Source organism: Prionailurus viverrinus, chromosome C2, assembly GCF_022837055.1.
Source record: "Prionailurus viverrinus isolate Anna chromosome C2, UM_Priviv_1.0, whole genome shotgun sequence".
NCBI lineage: Eukaryota > Metazoa > Chordata > Mammalia > Carnivora > Felidae > Prionailurus > Prionailurus viverrinus.
In genome coordinates, this window is record NC_062569.1 from 1,947,408 (window position 1) to 1,966,185 (window position 18,778).

General features: G+C 41.8%; 1 protein-coding gene across 11 annotated transcripts in view; it reads right to left on the bottom strand.

Moving 5' to 3' along the window:
- Window positions 1-18,778, bottom strand: part of FBXL2 (F-box and leucine rich repeat protein 2) — a 131,363-nt gene that overhangs the window by 53,328 nt on the left and 59,257 nt on the right. For 10 of the 11 annotated variants that reach the window (XR_007155729.1, XR_007155730.1, XR_007155733.1 and 7 more), the window contains exons 3-9: window positions 17,219-17,273; window positions 16,781-16,855; window positions 10,822-10,916; window positions 1,053-1,121; window positions 857-952; window positions 272-398; window positions 75-149 (exon numbers count right to left, since the gene is read on the bottom strand). Coding sequence is in view for 6 of the 11 variants with exons in the window: in XM_047875673.1 (XP_047731629.1) it covers window positions 75-149; window positions 272-398; window positions 857-952; window positions 1,053-1,121; window positions 10,822-10,916; window positions 16,781-16,855; window positions 17,219-17,273 (592 nt within the window). In the remaining 5 variants the exon portion in view is untranslated. Of the gene's footprint in view, window positions 1-74; window positions 150-271; window positions 399-856; window positions 972-1,052; window positions 1,122-10,821; window positions 10,917-16,780; window positions 16,856-17,218; window positions 17,274-18,778 lie in introns of those variants that run through there. The other variant, XM_047875678.1, reaches the window with a different exon arrangement.

Below are 18,778 nucleotides of genomic sequence, written 5' to 3' on the forward strand. Positions count from 1 at the left end.
CTGCCTGGGTGCCTAGAGGCGGGGCCCGCAATGGACCCCGGGGGAGGGCGCCCCCAGGGAAGCGCGTCACTTACTGAGCAGGACTGTAGGTTGAGGCTCACGAGCTCGTGGCAGTAATTCTGAATGTGCTTCAGGGCTTCGTCTTCTAACTGAGCGGACACAGAAAACAGAAGAGGAGGGAACCGGCTGCGGGCGCAGCGGAGAACCAGGAGGGACCAGCAGCAGCTCTCCGGTGAGGGGCCCACGCCGTGTGTCGCCGGCCCCTCGGTACCTGCGTGCAGCCCCTCAGGAGCAGGGCTTTCAGGCCGCGACAACCTCGCACCAGCGCCTCGATGCCGTCCTTCGTGATCTGGTCACACCACGACAGGTTCAGGTATTCCAGGTTTCGGCAGCCCTCACTGGGGGAACAAGAGGCGACGTGACGCGTGGGCAACCCGTCCCGCGGAGAGCTTATTACCGAGCGTGAACTCAGTAAATCACAAGCCACTCGGGGAGAGAAAATCGCTGTGACCCGAGTCTCCTATTTCTTGTTCCAATGGGACCGCTAGGTTTCAGACAGGGTGCCCCGGGGGCTTAGTCGGTTGAGCGTCCGACTTCGGCTCAGGTCATGATCTCGTGGTCGGTGAGTTCGAGCCCCGCGTCAGGCTCTGTGCTGACGGCTCGGGGCCTGGAGCCTGCTTCGGATTCTGTGTCTCCCTCTCTCCCTCTGCCCCTCCCAACTAGCACCGTCTCTCTCTCTCTCTCAAAAATAAACATTTAAAAAATTAAAAAAAAAAAAAAAGATAGATGGAAAGGTTTTAGACACACCAGGATGCTTGTAGGTTAGGGTGTTTCTCCAGGCAGCGGGCACTCTTACCTGATCCCTTTCAAGGAGCTGTTTGTAATAGACACACAGGAAGTCAGATCCAGATGTTTCAGCTTGGAACAGAATCTGCTAAGGCTATAACACGTGCTGGAAAAGAGCAGACACACTAAAGATATTTTCAACCATGTTTCTCTCCCCTCACTCTCAGCATGGTCAATTAGCCACCGAACTAACTCTTGTTACTTACCTGTCAGTGATTTTGGTGCAACCATTGAGGTTTAAATGTTCAATGTTGCGGCAGTTCTGTGCAAAGGTCCTAAAAAGAGAAAACATTTAAAAACTCCCTGGACAGCCACTAGAGGGCGCGGGTCACCATTCACATTTAGAACAGTGCTCCTCAAGCTAAAAATTTTGTTTTACTGTGCAAAGAGCATTTAACATGAGACTTACTCTCCACAAATTTTAAGAGTACAATATATTATGGCTGACTTTAGGTAACGGTGCTCCGCAAACTTTAATGTGCACATGAAACAGCTAGGGTTCTTCCCACAGTGCAGATTCTAACGGTACTGCTAAGCAAACTGCTTAACGGTCTGTGTTTGTCTTTCTTTCTTTCTTTCTTTCTTTCTTTCTTTCTTTTCCTTCTTTTCCTTCCTTCCCTTCTACCTTTTCTTTCTTTCTCTTTCTCTTTTTTATTTCCTTTCCTTCCTTCTTTTCTTCTTTTTTCCTTCTTTCTTTCCTCTCCTTCCTTCCTTCCCTTCCTTTTCTTTCTCTCTCCCTTCCTCCCTCCCTCCCTCCCTTCCTCCCTCCCTCCCTCCCTTCCTTTACTTCCTTCTTTTCCTTCCTTCCCTTCTTTCTTCCTTTTCTTCCTTTTCCTTCCTTCCTTCCTGTCTGCATTTCTACAAAATTCCCAAGTGATGCCAGTGCAGCTGCTCTGGAACTACACGTTGAGAAGCAAAGCCTAAGACTGACTATGCATCGGTCATAATTCTCCTTCAACCCACACCTTGGTGGGTTGATATCTGAGGGTGGAGGCCTGGCTCCTTGTTACTGAAAAATCAGTTCGAAGCAAGGGGGTTGAATCTTTCTTGTATTGTGCCACGCTGTCATTTGGTTATTTAAGAGCCTTCCTGGAGAAACCATCTTTGGCCATTGATAGATCAGTGGTTGATCAGTATGAAGAACCATCCAGCTACTGGTGCAGATACTCAATCACAAAAGGCAACTTCCTCAATAATTTGTGGGTTGGTAGCAAGGCCAGAAGTGGAAAATTAAATATCTCTTCCTCTCCACTTACTCTTTAACATATCAGCTTGGACTGGCTCCACTCATCTGCATTTTCCTGAGATACAGCTTCAATGTATCTTTAGGGGTGAGTCCTGATTCTTGCATACAGTAGCCAAATGTCTCCCAAACCTGGCCTCAAACCACATGTCACTCTTATCTGCTCCTTCTGCCCTGGTAGGGTGCTATGGAAGTGAGCTAGAGCCTGGTGGAATGCCGAAGTTGAAGATATGGAGCCCAAAGTCTGACCAAGGTGATTAGAATGATCAGAGAAGAGTATTAGAGCAGAGAGAACTTTAGAGGGTTCCCCTCAAGAACTCAGTAGAGTACTAATGAGAGCATGCGTATGTGGAAACTACCCAAAGCCAGAGAAATAATCCTTAAAAACCGTTAAAGGGAACAACAGCCAGAGCCTACCCGGAGTCAGGAAAGTGCCCATTCCCACAAGCCAACAATGCAAATCATCTTAATCTGTGGGACACTGGGTAGAGCACTGAGAACTCATTGCTTCAGGTATACAATTAGCCCTCGACGAAACACTGCTTCAGTCCAACTTAACAAATTTAAAAAAGAAAAGGGGTTGAAGAGAACTATGTCCAAATAACTGTGTCCAGAACAAAACTCAAGAACAGTTATAGGAATACAAAATATTCAGCTACCAAAATAAAACTCACAATGTCTGGCATTGAACAAAAAGTTGCCATGCATTCAAAGAAGAAGGAAAACACAACCATAATGAGGACAAATTTTCAATCAAAGCTGACCCAGAACTGACACAAATATTCGAGACAGCAGACAAAGACATTAAAAGTTATTACAACTGTGTTCTGTAGAATGTAGTTCTATGGTGCAACCTAAAGATTAAACGAGTTATGTTTATTAAATATGCCATGTAGAGACAACAGAGATATTTTTAAAGACCCAAATTAAACTTTCAGACAATGGCTGAGATAAAAAATTTCCTGGATGGGATTAACAGCAGATGAGACATTGTGGAAGAAAATATTGGTGATCTTGAAGACATAGCAATAGAAACCATCCAAAATGAAACATGGAAAGAAAACAAGAAAAAATAAAAAGAACAGAACACGAATGAGTTGTGGGACAGCTTCAAGCAACCAAATATACATGTGACTGGGAGTCCCCAAGGAATAGGAGATTAGGGAGGGGGGGTAGTGGATATCTGAAGAAGTATTGGCCAAAATTTTTCCAAAATTTATGAAAACTATAAACCTACAGATCCAAGAAACTCGAAGAATTCGAAGTACAAGAAATACGAAGAAAAATACATCAGGGCATATCATAACCAAATTGGTCAAAAGCAGTGACAGAGTAATCTTAAAGCAACCGGAGAAAAAGACACATTATGTAGAGAGAAAGAAAAATACGGGTGACGGAAGATTTCTCACAGGTAAGAAAAGAGCAAGAAAACAGAGGAACAGCATCTTTAAAATACTGAAAACAAAACAAAAAAAAACTGTCAACAAAATTCTATGCTGAGCAAAAATATTTTTCAAAGTGAAGGAAAAATAAGTTTTTTTAGACACAGAAGAGCTGAAAGAGGGGCACCTGGTGGCTCAGTCAGTCAAACCTCTGACTTGGGCTCAGGTCACGATCTCAAAGTCTGTGAGTTCGAGCCCTGCTTCAGGCTCTTTGCTGACAGTGGGGAGCCTGCTTCAGATTCTGTGTCTCCCCTTCTCTCTGCCCCTATTCAACTCGTGCTCTTTCTCTCTTTCAAAACTAGAAGAAGAAGGAAAAAAAAGAGCTGAAAGAATTAATCAGATCTGCGGTACAAGAAATGTTAAAGAACAGTCTTTAGGTAGAAAAAAGAGTGACACTAGATGACAATTTGTATCTGCACAAAGGAATGAAGAACTGGAAACAGTAACTACTTGGGTATATAAAGTCAATTTTTTATGTATTTAAATCTCTTAAAAAATAATTGACTATTAAAAACTACTAACAATCTAGTGTGGAATTTATATTATATGTAGATTGAAAATGTGTAGCAATAATGGCATAAAGGCTGAGTGAGTAAAACTGGAATTGATATGTAATATAATTTGAGGCTACATTATAATAAGTCCAAGATGCACGTTATAAACTCCAAAACAACAATCAAATTACAATATAACACATTACAGCTCTAATCCAAAAAAGGATAAAAAATGGAACCATAACAAATTCTTAATCCAGAAAAAGGCAGACAAAGACGAAAGGGAAAGAAAAAAGTGTATGGGACAAATAGAAAACAAATAGCAAGAGAGTAGATATAAAACTGACCATATCATATCAATTATCACTTTAAGTTTAAATAATCTAATTACCCAAACTAAAAAGCAGAGATTGTAATAATGGATCAAAAAAGCAACATCCAACCATACATTGCTTACGAGAAACTAACTTTAAATATAAAGATACAAATCAGTGAAAAGTAAAAGAATAGAAAAACATATGCCATGCCAACACTAATCAAAGAAATCTGGAGTGTCTATATGATATCAGATGACGTAGACCTCACAGCAAAGAATACTCCCAGAAATAAAAGAAGGCTATGTGATAATGATACATGGTCAATCCATCATAAAGGCACAGCACCCTAAATGTTTATATACCTAATAACAGATCTTCAAAATACATGAAGAAATAAAGTGACAGAACTGCAAAGAGAAACAAACACAAAATTATAGGCAGAGATTTTAATGTAACTGTCGATCAAATAAGAAGTCAGCAAATCAGTAAAGATATAAAACACTTGACCATCACTCTCAATCAACTTGATCTAATTGATATTTATAGAACACTCCACCCCACAGCAGTTCAAGTTCATATGAACATTTACCAAGACAGACCATATTCTTGGCTACAAAACAAGTTTTAATAAAATTAAAAGGATTCAAGTCATATAAAGTATATTCACAGATCACAATTGAGTTAAATTAGTAATCAATATAAAAATTTGGAAACGCCCAAATATTTAGAAACTAATTAATACACTTCTCAATAACCCATGGTCAAAGGAGAAATCAAAAGAGAAACAGAATACAGTTTTAATGGAATGAAAATGCAAACAAAGAATTCAAACTTGTGAAATGCTATTAAATCAGTACTTTGGGAGAAATTTATAGCACTAACTTTCCATTCTAGTAAAGGGAAATAGGGTTGACTTAAGCTTTCATGTTAAGAAACCAGAAAAAAGAAGATCAAATGAACCCAAAGTAAACAAAAGAAAAGAATAAAAGATCAGAATGTATATCAATGAGGCAGCAAAAAGGAAAACAATGAAAAAAATTTTAAAAACCCAAAGGTGGTTTTTTGAGAATATCATTAAACTTAATAAACCTGTAGCCAGAATGATCAGGGGGGAAAAACACAAAAGGGAAAACATGTATCAGAGAAACCGACACATCTTCACTTTAAAATACGCTATTAATGTCAATAAAAAAGCCAAGGAATATGTAAATTGAAATAGGCAATGTACGGTCACTGTGCCTTTGATTCGATATCGCAACTACTTCCATATAGTAAAAAAAAAAAAAAAAAAAATTAACCAACATCAGGAATAAAGAGAGGAGGTATCACTGCAGATTTTACAAATAGTAAAATGATAATCAGAAGGTGGGGGTGCCTGGCTGGCTCAATCAGTAGAGCATGTGACTTTTGATCTCAGTGTTGTGAGTTTGAGCCCTATGTTAGGGGTAGGGTTTGCTTAAAAAAATAAAAATAAAATGATAACAAGACGGTATTATAAACAACTTTATGACCATAAATTTAACAACTTGGATTAAATAGACAAAATCTTTGAAAGATAAAATTATACCAAAGGTTGCTCAAGAAGGAATAGAAAACATGAAGAGTTCTACATATACTAAATAAAAAGAATTTGTAGTTAAAAACCTGAAAAAGAAACATGCAGGCCCAGATGGCCTCAGTGGTGAATTCTACCATACATTTAAGGAAAAAATAATAAAATTCTACATAAATTCTTCCAAAATCCTGAAGAGGAGGGAACACTTCTCAATTCATTCTATGAGGCCAGTATTACTTGATACCCAAATCACAAAAATATCCCAAGAAAAGAAAACCAAAGAACCATATCCCTCATGAACACAGATGCAAACAAAGTTAACAAAATTTTAGCAAATAGAATACACCAATATGTAAATAATATAATACATGATGACTCACATTGTTGTTTGTCCAAGGGATGTAAGGTTGGTTTAACATTAAAAGATCAACCCATGTTTATAGCAGCACTATCAACAACAGCCAAAGTATGGAGAGAGCCCACATGTCCATCAACAGATGAATGGATAAAGAAAATGTGGTGTGTATACACACACACACACACACACACACACACACACACACACACACAATGGAGTATTATTCGGCAACCAAAAAGAATGAAATCTTGCCATTTGCAACTAACGTGGATGGAACTGGAGGGTATTATGCTAAGTGAAATTAGAGAAAGACAAAAATCATATGACTTCACTCATATGATAACTTTAAGAGACAAAACAGATGAATATCAGGGAAGGGAAACAAAAATAACATAAAATCAGGGAGGGGGACAAAACATAAATATGGAGAACAAACAGAGGGTTACTGGAGGGGTTGTGGGAGGGCGGATGGGCTAAATGGGTAAGGGGCATTAAGGAATCTACTGCTGAAATCATTGTTTTACTATATGCTAACTAATTTGGATGTAAATTTTAAAAAATAAATAAAATTAAAAATAAATACTAAAAAAAAAAAAATCAGCCAATGTAATTCACCATGCTAACTAAACAGGTAAAACCATACAATAATCTTACACAGAAAAAGGACTTGACAAAATCTAACACCCACACACAATTGAAAAGAAAAACCCTCAGCCAACTAGAAATAGAGGAAAATTTCCCCAATTTGATGATCATCAGCAAAAAAATCTAGAACTAACACCATATTTGGATGCCTTCTCCCTAAGGTCATGAACTGGCTAGGATGTCTGTTTTCACTATTTCTATTCAACACTGTACTATATTCTAGCCAGTGCAATAAGGCAAGAATAAGAAAAGGCACTGATTGGAAACAAAGAAGAAAAACTATCTTTGATGATAGGTGACATGACTCCTGTTTATGCAGAAAATCTAAAGTAACAAACAAAAAGCTACTAAAACGGAGTCTATTAAGGCTGAAGGACAATCAATGTACAAAAATCAATAGTATTTCTGTTTACTAACAATGAAGAATCAAAAATTGAAATAAAAAACACTACTTATAATAACATTTCATAACACAGATAAATATGACAAAACGTGTATAATTGTCCTATGACAACTGTAAAACTGTAAAACATGCTGAAAGAAATTTTAACACACCTAACTATACGGAGAGATATACCACGTTCATGAGTTGGGAGACTCAACATTGTTAAGATGTCAGTTCTCCCCAAATTGATCTATGAATTCAGCATCATCCTAAATCATGATCCCAGCAAGATATTTTGTAGAAATTGACAAGCTGATTCTATAGTTTATATGAAAATGCAATCTAGAACAGCAAAACAATTTTGAAAAGAACTAAGTTGGAGGAAAAACACTATTTGATTTCAAACTTATAAAGCTGCAGCTAATCCAGACAGTGTGGTTTGGTATAAAGACAGACAAATAGATCAATGGAAAATATAGAGAGTATAACAATAGTCCCACAGTTATTTGGACAACTGATTTTCAACAAAGGTGTCAAGGCAATGAAGTGGAGAAAGGGTGGTCATTTCAACATACGGTGTTAGAATAACCAAACGTCATATGCAAAAAATGAATTTCAATTTATACCTCACACCATATACAAAAATCAACTCAAAATGGATCTTAGATCTAAACTACCAACTTCTAGAAACACAGGAGAAAATCTTTATGACCCTGGGTTAGGCAAAGATCTCTTATATCATTGACAAAAATTGGTAAGTTGAATTTCATTAAAATGAAAAACTTCTCTTCAAAAACCAGTTAAGAGAATACAAGGATAAACCACAGACTGGAAGAAAACATTTACAAAATACAAATCTGATAAAGGACTTGTATTCAGAGTGTAACTCTCAAAATTCAATGGTAAGACAAAAAACAATCCAATGAACAAAAAGGGCAAAAACCCCACATTTGAACAGATATTTCAGCAAAGAAAATACGTGGATAGGGGCTCCTGAGTGGATCAGTCAATTCAGCATCTGACTCTTGATTTCGGTTCAGGTCATGATCCCAGGGTCATGGGATCGAGCCCTGTGTCTGGCTCCATGCTGAGTGTAGAGCCTGCTTACGATTATCTCTCTCTGCCTCTGCCCCTCTCATCCACTCATGCACTCTCACTACCTCTCAAAAAAAGAAAAGAAAATATGTGGATAGCAAAAGTACATAAAAAAATACTCGGGGTGCCTGGGTGGCTCAGTCGGTTAAGTATCTGACTCTCGATTTTGGCTCAGGTCATGATCTCACAGTTCGTAAGTTTGAGCCCCATGTCTGGCTCCACGCTGACAGTGTGGAGCCTGCTTGGGACTCTCTCTCTCCTTCTGCCCTTCTCTCACTCTCACATGGGCTTTCTCTCTCCCTCTTTCTCTCTCTCCTTCTTTGTCCCTCCCCTGCTCGTGCTCTCTCTCTGTCAAAATAAAGAAATAAACTTTAAAAAAAGATGCTCAACAACATTAATCATTAGAAATACAAATTAAAACCACCATGAAATACCACTACACATATCTATCTATCAGAAAGGCTAAAATTAAAAAGACTGACCTACCAAATGTTGACAAGGTGGGGGAGGGACTGGAAGTACCACACACTTCTGGTGGGAATACAAAATGGCATAATCCTTTTGGGAAACAGTTTGAAAGGTTTAAAAAGTTAAACACACACCCACCAAATGATCTAGCTAATCCTAGGTATTTACCCAAGAGAAATGAACACATGTGACATACGAAGTCTTATACACAAATGTTCATAGCAGCTTTATGTGTAATGGCTGCAAACTGGAAAGAACCCAAATGAGAAATTAATAGATGGTATTATATCCATTAAATGGATCACTATTCAGCAATAAAAAAGAATGAATTACTGATACATACGACCACATGGGTGGATCTCAAAACAATGATGTTGAGTGGAAGAGGCCAGGCAAAAAGGAGTACATACTGGATAATTAGTTAAACTTTTGAAGATTCAAACTAACCTATAGCAACAGAAAGCAGATCGGTGGCTGCCTAGCAGTAGGACAGACACAGGGTAGGAGGGAGGGAGGGATTATAAAGGCACACGAGGAAACGCTCATGGGACATGCAATGTTCATTACAGTGTTGGTTTTATGGGTATATACATATGCCTAAAATGATCAAATTGTACCCTTCAAGTACATACAGTTATTGCATCTCAATCACATCTCAATAAACCTGTTAAAAATCCCCAGGACTTCATATATAATGCTGGAGCAAGAGTTACAGAGAGCACACATGTAAGATTAGTACTGGGGTTTTAATCTATTTTGATTATTACTGTATCTCCATTCCCTAGATCAGTGCCTGGCGTAGTCGGGCTCAAAAAACATTTGCAAACGAATAGCCTCCCTCCATCAAAAACAACAACAGTACATATGTGGAACAGAGTAGATGCCAAGGCTAGCTCTAGGTCATTACAAGAAAAAACTGGAGGGGCGCCTGGATGGCTCAGTCGGTTAAGCACCTGACTCCTGACTTTGGCTCAGGTCATGATTTCATCGTTCTTGAGATCAAGCCCCAAGTCGAGCCCTGTGCTGATGGTGTAGAGCCTGCTTGGGAGTCTCTCTCTCCCGTTCTCTCTGCCCCTCCCCCGCTTGTGGTGTCTCTCTCAAAATAAATACATAAACATTTAAAAACATGTTACAAGTCGATTTTCCTAGCAATGGTGCAGCAGATGTTTCAATGACAAATTATGCCATCTGTAATGTTACTGCACATTCTCACGGGCAGTTGCGACTGACGTACATGGGGGTGATGCTTAGGTCTACGAGAGACAAAGTCCGTCCCAAGGTTCTAGGGGGCAGTGTGTATTCTAATGTAGCCAACCTCAAACAACAGTAGAGGCCACAAGGATAAAAACATAAAGGCTTTAATTATGTCTTGTCTCCAGAAAAGCACGTGTTCTTAACAGCGGATTGCTAACATTTCCAATAAATAATGGCTACCCAGTAAGAGGTGGGCAAGCATGTGTTTGGGTTAACTATAATAAAAAGACTTTGGTAATCACATCCTTTTAGGAGCATGCAAAATTCCAGGTTATGTGCAGGACGCTTCTGAAAGAATTATTTTGCCAAGTAGGAGAATACACAAAAAGGTGGTCGCTTTCGTGAAGATGAAGCTAGGAAGAAGGGGAAGTGAAGGAGGGAACAGAGGCGAACCATCGTATCATCACGCACCAGGCCCTTCATGCGTGCTGTTTCGAGTGATGCCTGTGACAGTGTCATGCAGGAACCACAGCTGCCTTCACTTTGCAGAAGAGAGAGCAACACCCAGTGAGAAATAATGCGTCCTCAGGCCACATCCCTAACCCAGGCCGGAGGATTCCAAACTTACGGTTCTTTTATTACTCTACACAAATTACCACAGAAACGACATCACAGGAGAAGAGCACTTAATATGCTTGGTTTGTTCTGGTTTGTTCTTGCTGATGGCAAGTCGGCTACGAGCTGCCACGACAGAGTGAATCACTGTGGATCCAACTTACTTCAAGGAGGAGTCCCCAACACCGATGCAACCCCGCAGGCTGAGCTTCCTCAGGAACCCACCACATCGCTTGGAGATATTTTCCACTACTCGACCCTTGAATCAAGAAAGTCGGGAAAAACATCTTAATTTTCATGCTGCTTATCTAATGGAAATTTAATCTAACCTGAAATTTAGAAACGGAATCGAACTTTCCCGGGCATAAAAGAAGCTTCCAACACCCCACCTTGTTCCTAGCGTATAAAGGAGCTGCAGGCATGGAGAAATAGTTTTAATTAAAGCGTTAAATATTAAAAAAAAAAAAAAATCCGTGCACTATGTTTTGGAAGTTTTAGCTCCGGAGCTAGGCCTCCCCTTACAGGGCTCACGGCTACTCCACCGATGACAAGGCTTTGTGACGTCAGCTATGGGAACACTGGGTGCTGAGCAGGGGTCTACAACAACGTTGCTCCAAAAAAAACCCAAACTTTGTTGTAGCCGAACATTACGGCACTAGAAGTCTGAAGATGTATCATAAAAGCTCCCCCGCATTCTTCTTAGAAATCCCTATGTAAACACATTTCCTTTGAAAAAGGAACTCGGGCTGACAGATACGTTAAAGGGGAAAAAAATGAACATCGGTTAACACTTTCACTTTTTCAGGCACGATTTTAACACTTCCTTGTACGTATTACAACTCATTTAATATTCACGACAACCTCACGGGCTCGACAACGGAGATCATGAAGAATGTGTCTGGAATACAGAAGATCCCTTAGGAATCTCTCTTAGCATTACCATGCCCTGTGATTCAGGCCAGTAAAAGACTACAGGTCAATCCAGGTGGAACGACCAATGACCCATACACTTCAGAAAGTACCATGGTAACGAACCATGACTAGCTGGGGGGCCTGCTGGAGATAAAGGGAGCAAGGAACGTGCAGTAGAAGAAAGTAGTTGTAAATACCGAGGATCACCATGTGACCAATTCCAGAAATGAAAACTGCAATTGTCATGAGTGTTTCTCCCTATTTTGTTATGAGTGTGTGTGTGTGTGTGTGTGTGTGTGTGTGTGTAGAGATAATACATTTTTTTTTCTTAAGAGAGAGAGTCGAGTGGGGGAGGGGCAGAAGGAGAGGGGGAGAGAGAATCTTGAGCAGGCTCCGTGCCCAGCACAGAGCCTGACGTGGGGCTCAGTCCCCCAACAGTGAGATCGTGATCCGAGCTGAAAGTAAGACATTTAACTGACTGAGCCACCCAGGCGCCCCACGTTTGTTTTCTTTCCCCTCCTATCCCCTTATGTAAAATGTGTTGGTATTTAACTGTTACTTCTGCATCACGGTATTTAAGGTACAGGGTATCAGGAAGAGGGAACATCACTCAGGACCTTCTTCCTCTGAGGAAGGAGTTGGTGTGTTTCCGTTGTACGCTGGGTACTTGTATCACATTAGGCGCAATTACAGTCCTTGGAGATTACGTGCAGGTTGAGGAGACGCGTATGGGCGCCACATTGACAAGGGGTGAACCTGTGCTAATCCATCTTATGTGCCAACTTGACTGGGCCACGGGATGCCCAGATCGCTGGCCAAACAGTATTCTGTGTATCTCTGTGAGGGCATTTCTGGATTAGATTAACATTTGGATCAGTGGAGGGAGTAAAGCAGATTGCCCTTCCTAGTGTGGGTGGACCTCATCCAATCAACTGAAGACCTGAATGGAATCAAAAAGGCTGAGTAAAAGGTAACTCCTCCTCCCGCCTGACTGCTTGAGCTGAGACACTGGTCTTTTCTGGCCTTGGGACTCGGGGGAAACCTCAGCTCTTCTTAGGTCTGGAAGCTGTCAGCTCTCAGACTGGAATTTCCCACATCAGCTCTGCTGGTTCACAGGTCTTAAGACCCAGATTGGAGCTACACGTCAGCTCTCCTGGGCCTCCTGCTTCCCAACTGCCGATCTTGGGACTTCTCAGCCTCCATCATCGCCTGACCCGATTCCTTACACTAAATCTATGTATCTACATACACACACATACTAGTGGCTGTTTCTCTGGAGAATCCTAATGCAGACTGGATCTATTACCTTCATTTTGCCAATAAAGAAAGTAAATGTTTACATCGCCAAGGTTACACTTTAGTGAGTAGTAGAGTTAGGGTTCTAACACGTTTATGTGATTCTAAAGGCCGTGTACTCCGCGTAGGTACTACCTCTACGAGGTAGAAAATACCGAAAAACGGCCATTGGGGTTTCTAAAAAAATACTATTATGCTTACTATATAAAATAGCAATCTGGGCCCTGAACTGTAAGCACTAGCAATTCACCAGATCTCATCAAACCACAGGATCACAGGAACAGGGCTCACATATGTTGTTACCTGGCTAACTGATGAATGGATAAAGAAGATGTGGTACATGGATAGATAGATAGATAGATAGATAGATAGATAGATAGATAGAGATACATATACAATGGAATACACTCGGTGATGAAAAAGAATGACATCTTGCCATCTGCAACAATGTAGATGGAACTAAAGTGTATTATCCTAAGCAAAATAAGTCAGGCAAAGAAAAATGAAATATGATTTTACTCATATGTGGAATTTAAGGATAAAGGACTTCTAGAAACACAGGAGAAAATCTTTATGACCCTGGGTTAGGCAAAGATCTCATATATCATTGACAAAAATTGGTAAGTTGAATCTTACCTGATATTCTGATAAAGGAATTTAAGGAACGCAACAGATGAAATAGGGGGAGGGAAGGAAAAATAAGATAAAAACAGGGAGGGGGAGACTCCTAAGTAGAGGACAAACTGAGGGTTGCTGGAGGGGTGGGGGGGGGGGGTGGGGGATGGGCTAAACGGATGATGGGCATTAATGAGAGCACTTGTTGGGATGAGCGCTGGGTGTTGTACGTAAGTGATGAATCACTAAATTCTACTCCTGAAACCAATACTACACTGCATGTTAACTAACTTGAATTTAAACAATAAAAAAAATTTTTTTTTAAAAAGATGGAAATCTAAACTTCAGTATTGCTAGCAGCTTTATTTATGCTTTCTTAAGAGTTAACAAATCTCTGTCTTTAGAGGGAAAAACAGATTATGACTTGGAAGTCCAAGATAAATAAATATTTAAGTACAGAATAAGACAGCAAAAACCCCTCCATACCAATGTCGGCAAATGGAGCACACATGTTTTTCTCCATTTAAATTTAGTTACGTTTATATGAGGTTTCTATTTTTCCTTTCTTTGGAGGAAAGGCTTTTGTACTGGAATAAAAAAAATTATATTCAGAATTTTCTACTCCGCTGTTTCCAACTAAGAGGAAAAAAATGAGCAAATTCTTTCTGAATGCAAAAGTCAAGTCAATGGCTGTATGTTATCCATTTAGATAGTATGTTGTAGGCGTGGATTTTGGAATGAAGGGATTTAGAGAGAAACAAAGCCTAAATGGAGGGACCTTTGGAGTTGTAATTTTTAGATGAGCATGCCACTCGGTTATTCCTCACTTTTGGCTGGTAGAATCCAATGGCACAAAAATATCCAACTTTTAAAGGCATGGAAAATGCCTAAACATCAGGGAAACAACACTTATTCAGGAAAGAGTGATGCTGAAGGAAAGGCGCCGAAGCACACGTGCCTTCTGGGGACTCTAGTCTGCCTTTTCTCTAAAACATGACATCACGTAATCCATTGTGTTCAAGGTGACTACTGTCCTCTTACTAAGTGAATGACCTTGGGTAAGTCACTCAAACATTTTGTGCCTCGGCTTCTTCAATGTGGTGTTTCTGAGGAGATTAAATGAACATATGTAAGTTGCTTGAATAGTGCCAGGCACACAGTAAGTACTATTAACCTATTAATCCGGAACCTTGGTACCTTCTCTTTCAACATATCCATAAATCGTCATTTTCGTCCCAAATAAATTTGAGATGATTGGCTTATCCATGGAAAGCTTCCCAGGGTGAGTATCCAATGAGTCCTATTTAGACAATACCGGGGGCCTCAACACTTGAATCCAATCTGGGTTCAAATTGCTAGTCCGCAAGGGTGACTAAATAGTGTTACACTAGACTGAAACCCTGGTACCAACCGTTTCAAGTTTTCACAAGTAATGTTTTACATAACTGGTGAGCCGTAAGCTAGTCTCTCTTCAGTGGAAGTACGTACTCTTAAATATTTCTGCAATGTGTTTATAGAACGGCAGTCAGCCATCAGCTAAAATTCTGAAATCAAATAATGCATAAGGTAGTGCCACTCACTGGAAATAGCATTTTTAAAACTCTGGCCGTAAATGTTTTAAGTGTGCTTTCAAAAGGTTGTACAGTTTGGAAAAATCATCAAAGAACACTGAGGGGGCAATAAGAACCAAGAGTAAGAATGCATAATTTGCAAACTGTAAAAAAAACAATGACTCTCCCTTGGCCAGCATAAATGACTGCAATTTTTGGAATCTAATGTGCTTCTCAACATCACTAAGTAAACACAATGAACAAAGATCTAGAGATTATCTGTCTGAAGGGGAATCACGTGTCAGCATGTTTGGGTGGGGCACTGTTGCAATCACTGCTATTAAGTCTGGAAAGAGCGTTAAAGAACCCCTAACCCAGGGGCCACAGTCCAAGCCAGCAAAGAGAATCTGTCTTTCCAGCTGGGCGTGAAGCCCTGAGGCCTTCCAAGCTCAGAACAAGAGAGGAACCCACAGTGGGAAGCGCTGTGCTCAGCCCCTCTGCCCCACTGGTCTGACACTGGGTTGGAGACTCTCCAGCTAATCCCCTGGAGAAAAAGGTGAAGGGGCCCCACACTGGCCATTAGCTCCCCGAGGTAGCACCGGGTTAAGTAACTGGCAGGAAATTGTTTGGGCGCAACTCACAGTCAAGCGTGATTATTTCCTTATCCGTTAAAAAAGTTACAGAACGTACACTTTGGCAAAAACACTTCACGAAAATGCTATATGAGGAACCGAACCAGAATACAATTCCACTGACTATAACTGAGTTGGCTACCCCAGAAGTGAACAAAGTTTTCCTAACACTGGGTAGATAAACTTCAGAATCTCAACACCCTAAAACAGCTCTCTAGACAATTCCTGTGTGCAATGCTTTTTATTACTTCTCTCTTGCTTTTTAGTCATAAATTGGTATTCAACACTAAAGTTGTTTGAAAATAAACTTTTCTCATTTGCTCAGGCTGATCACTCCTAGATGGAGATATTCCCATATTTCTAGGTAAATACATGAGAATCCTAGACTTAGAAAAGGCTTTAAGGATCATTTTGCTTCTTTACGGATAACAAAACTGAAGCGCTGAGATAGTCTGCGGCTTAAGTGGCTGAGCGGGAGCGATCGTCCAGGTCTCCAGCCTCACTCCTGGCCCCAATTCTTCTGCTATTTCTCCATTCTTGGTGCTGAATGAGAATTCTCGGTGGAGCTTTCAGATCAATAAATGTGTGTCAAGAGTCTCCTAAGATTAAAGCACGGAACCAGGTGTTAATGATGCAGGAATGGGGCTTTAAAAAGCTCGGTGATGGGGAACCTGGGTGGCTCAGTCGGTTGAGCGTCCGACTTCGGCTCAGGTCACGATCTCGCGGTCTGTGAGTTTGAGCCCCGCGTCGGGCTCTGTGCCGACACCTCGGAGCCTGGAGCCTGCTTTGGATTCTGTGTCTCCCTCTCTCTCTGCCCCTCCCCTGCTCATGCTCTGTCTCTCTCTCTGTCTCAAAAATAAATAAAAACATTAAAAAAAAAAATAAAAAGCTCAGTGATACCACTAAGGTTATAAACGTTAACAAGGACAAAAGTAGTCTATTACTGATACAGAACCCAAAGCAAAATGCAAGTAGAATTTTGGTCCTCATGTATGCAGACACCTTCTTGGGTCTTTATATTAAATCTGACTAAATGCAGCAAAATTAAAAGGCAGCAAAGAGTGACCAGTTTACTCACCTTTTTAAAAAGTCCTATGTCTAAAATAAAGCTAACTTACCTCCACATCTGTCTGAAAGTTAAAAAGGTCTATTCTTTGCCAGTTGCTTCCATCCAGGGCTAAAATGTTCCAGGCCTGGGAGGCAGGAGGAAGAGGAGAGACAGGGGTGAAGGCAACTGTTAGAGGAAGTCTTGACTCAGCCTCTGTATTTTCAAACTTTTATTATCTTTTTTGAAAGATTTTATTTTTAAGTCCTCTCTACACCCAACGTGGGGCTCGAACTTAGAACGCCAAGATCAGGCGTCCCATGATCTACCCACCGAGCCAGGCAGGCGCCCCTAAACTTTTATTCTTGATATACATTAAGTTGACAATCAAATATGGAATTATGCTAAATACAAAAGATGATATTAAAGTTAACTGCTTGCTTGAACTAAAACTCATTCTCATTCTAATAAAACTTGATATTTATTGATAAACATCTGGTTAATACTCTACCTTGGAAATCTGTGCACATCGGCACAAAGTTACTATATCCAAGAAGGAAAATATTCTAGGAAGAAAGGGGAAAAACAAAACAAAAAAAAAAAAAATGAGACAGTATTAACGTTTTAGGATATTTACAACTTTAAAGATAAAATCTCATGTGCCACCTGGATAGATCGTAAGTTTTTTCAAGATTCCTCAATTCACAATAGACAAGCTCACTACAATTCTACGTCACTACTGTGAAATGTTAAATGTCCACACGTTCCAAAGCTGTTTTAAACACACTACACAAATCCCCTTAAAACAGCACCAATTAAACTCGTATGCCCTTTGTTCCAAGGACACGGACAGGGACACTAGATGGTAACTTGTTCTATTAAAAAGCCAAATCTCTAACCTCCCAGACACTAAGCCCAGGGAGAGCTAAATCCTTCTAATTTTCATGTCCCTAGCACACGTCTCATGTCCCAAACCCCTCTTTTGGCGGCAGAGGGACCCAACAGGCTCAGATGCCCGAGCCTCAAATAACGCGGTCGAGCAACACTCCGTGCTAAACTCCGTTTGGTTTTGGCACATTTGTTGGCAAGGCAGAAGGATGGAGCCCGGTCACTGGGAAGTCGTACGGGAGACCGGTTTTTCCTGAGCAGAAGCCAAGAACCACAGGAGACGAGGAAGGTGGGAACAAGCAAGGCAGGCGAGGAAACGAAACCCCAGTTGACGCCAGCTGCGCCCTCGGAGGAAGCGGCACCGCCAGTCAGCGTGGCCGGCGTCCGAGCGCGGTCCCCAGGCTGGCGGTGGAGGCAGCTGCCGGTGGGTGGCGGTCGGCGCGGTGCAGCAGCGGCTGCAAACAGGGAGCGGCTTTCTCGCGAGAAGAAAGGTGGGCGGGGACGAGGTCGCGGACGGTAACAGGATCTCCGTTCTCATAGTTCTGGAAGGTACCCACGGAAGTCTGCGTCCGTGCGGCGCAAGGGGCAGGAGGGGGCTGGCCAACAGGCGCCTACGAAGCTCTTCGAGGCTCTGCAGAGGTGACGGTCGGTGGCGAGCCGAGAGCCCGCGCGCCCAGGAAGGACCCGCGAGCCACCGCGCCACGGCAAGCGCCACGGCAAGCGCCACGGCAAGCGCCACGGCGCTAGTGAGGCCGCAGGCCCCGCTGGGGACAACGGAGGCGCCGAGCGGCTTCGGGTGAAAAGCAGAGGCCAGAAGCTCACGGGCCACGCTGACCTTACAAACCCCGGTGGCACTCCGTCTACAGGAAAATGCCGGTGGCTGAACACGCGCGCTCACACGACGCCAAACACGCTTCAGCGTGTCCGCCAACACTCGCACGGCCTCCGTGGAAACACATCGCGCCCCACCCCCGGGCCCTGCCGCCTCAAGGCCCACGTCCTGTGCCACACGCCCCCCCCCCCCCCCCCCCCACGACGGGCCACAGCCGAAAGAACGAGTCCCCCGCGGAGAAAAGCCCACGGTAGGGCGGAGCGCTCCACGCTGGGGCTGAGCTCTCACGCGTGAGCCGCGGGGGGAAGAGGAGCTGCTCAGCCCCCCTTGAAGCCCTTCGAGACCACCGCT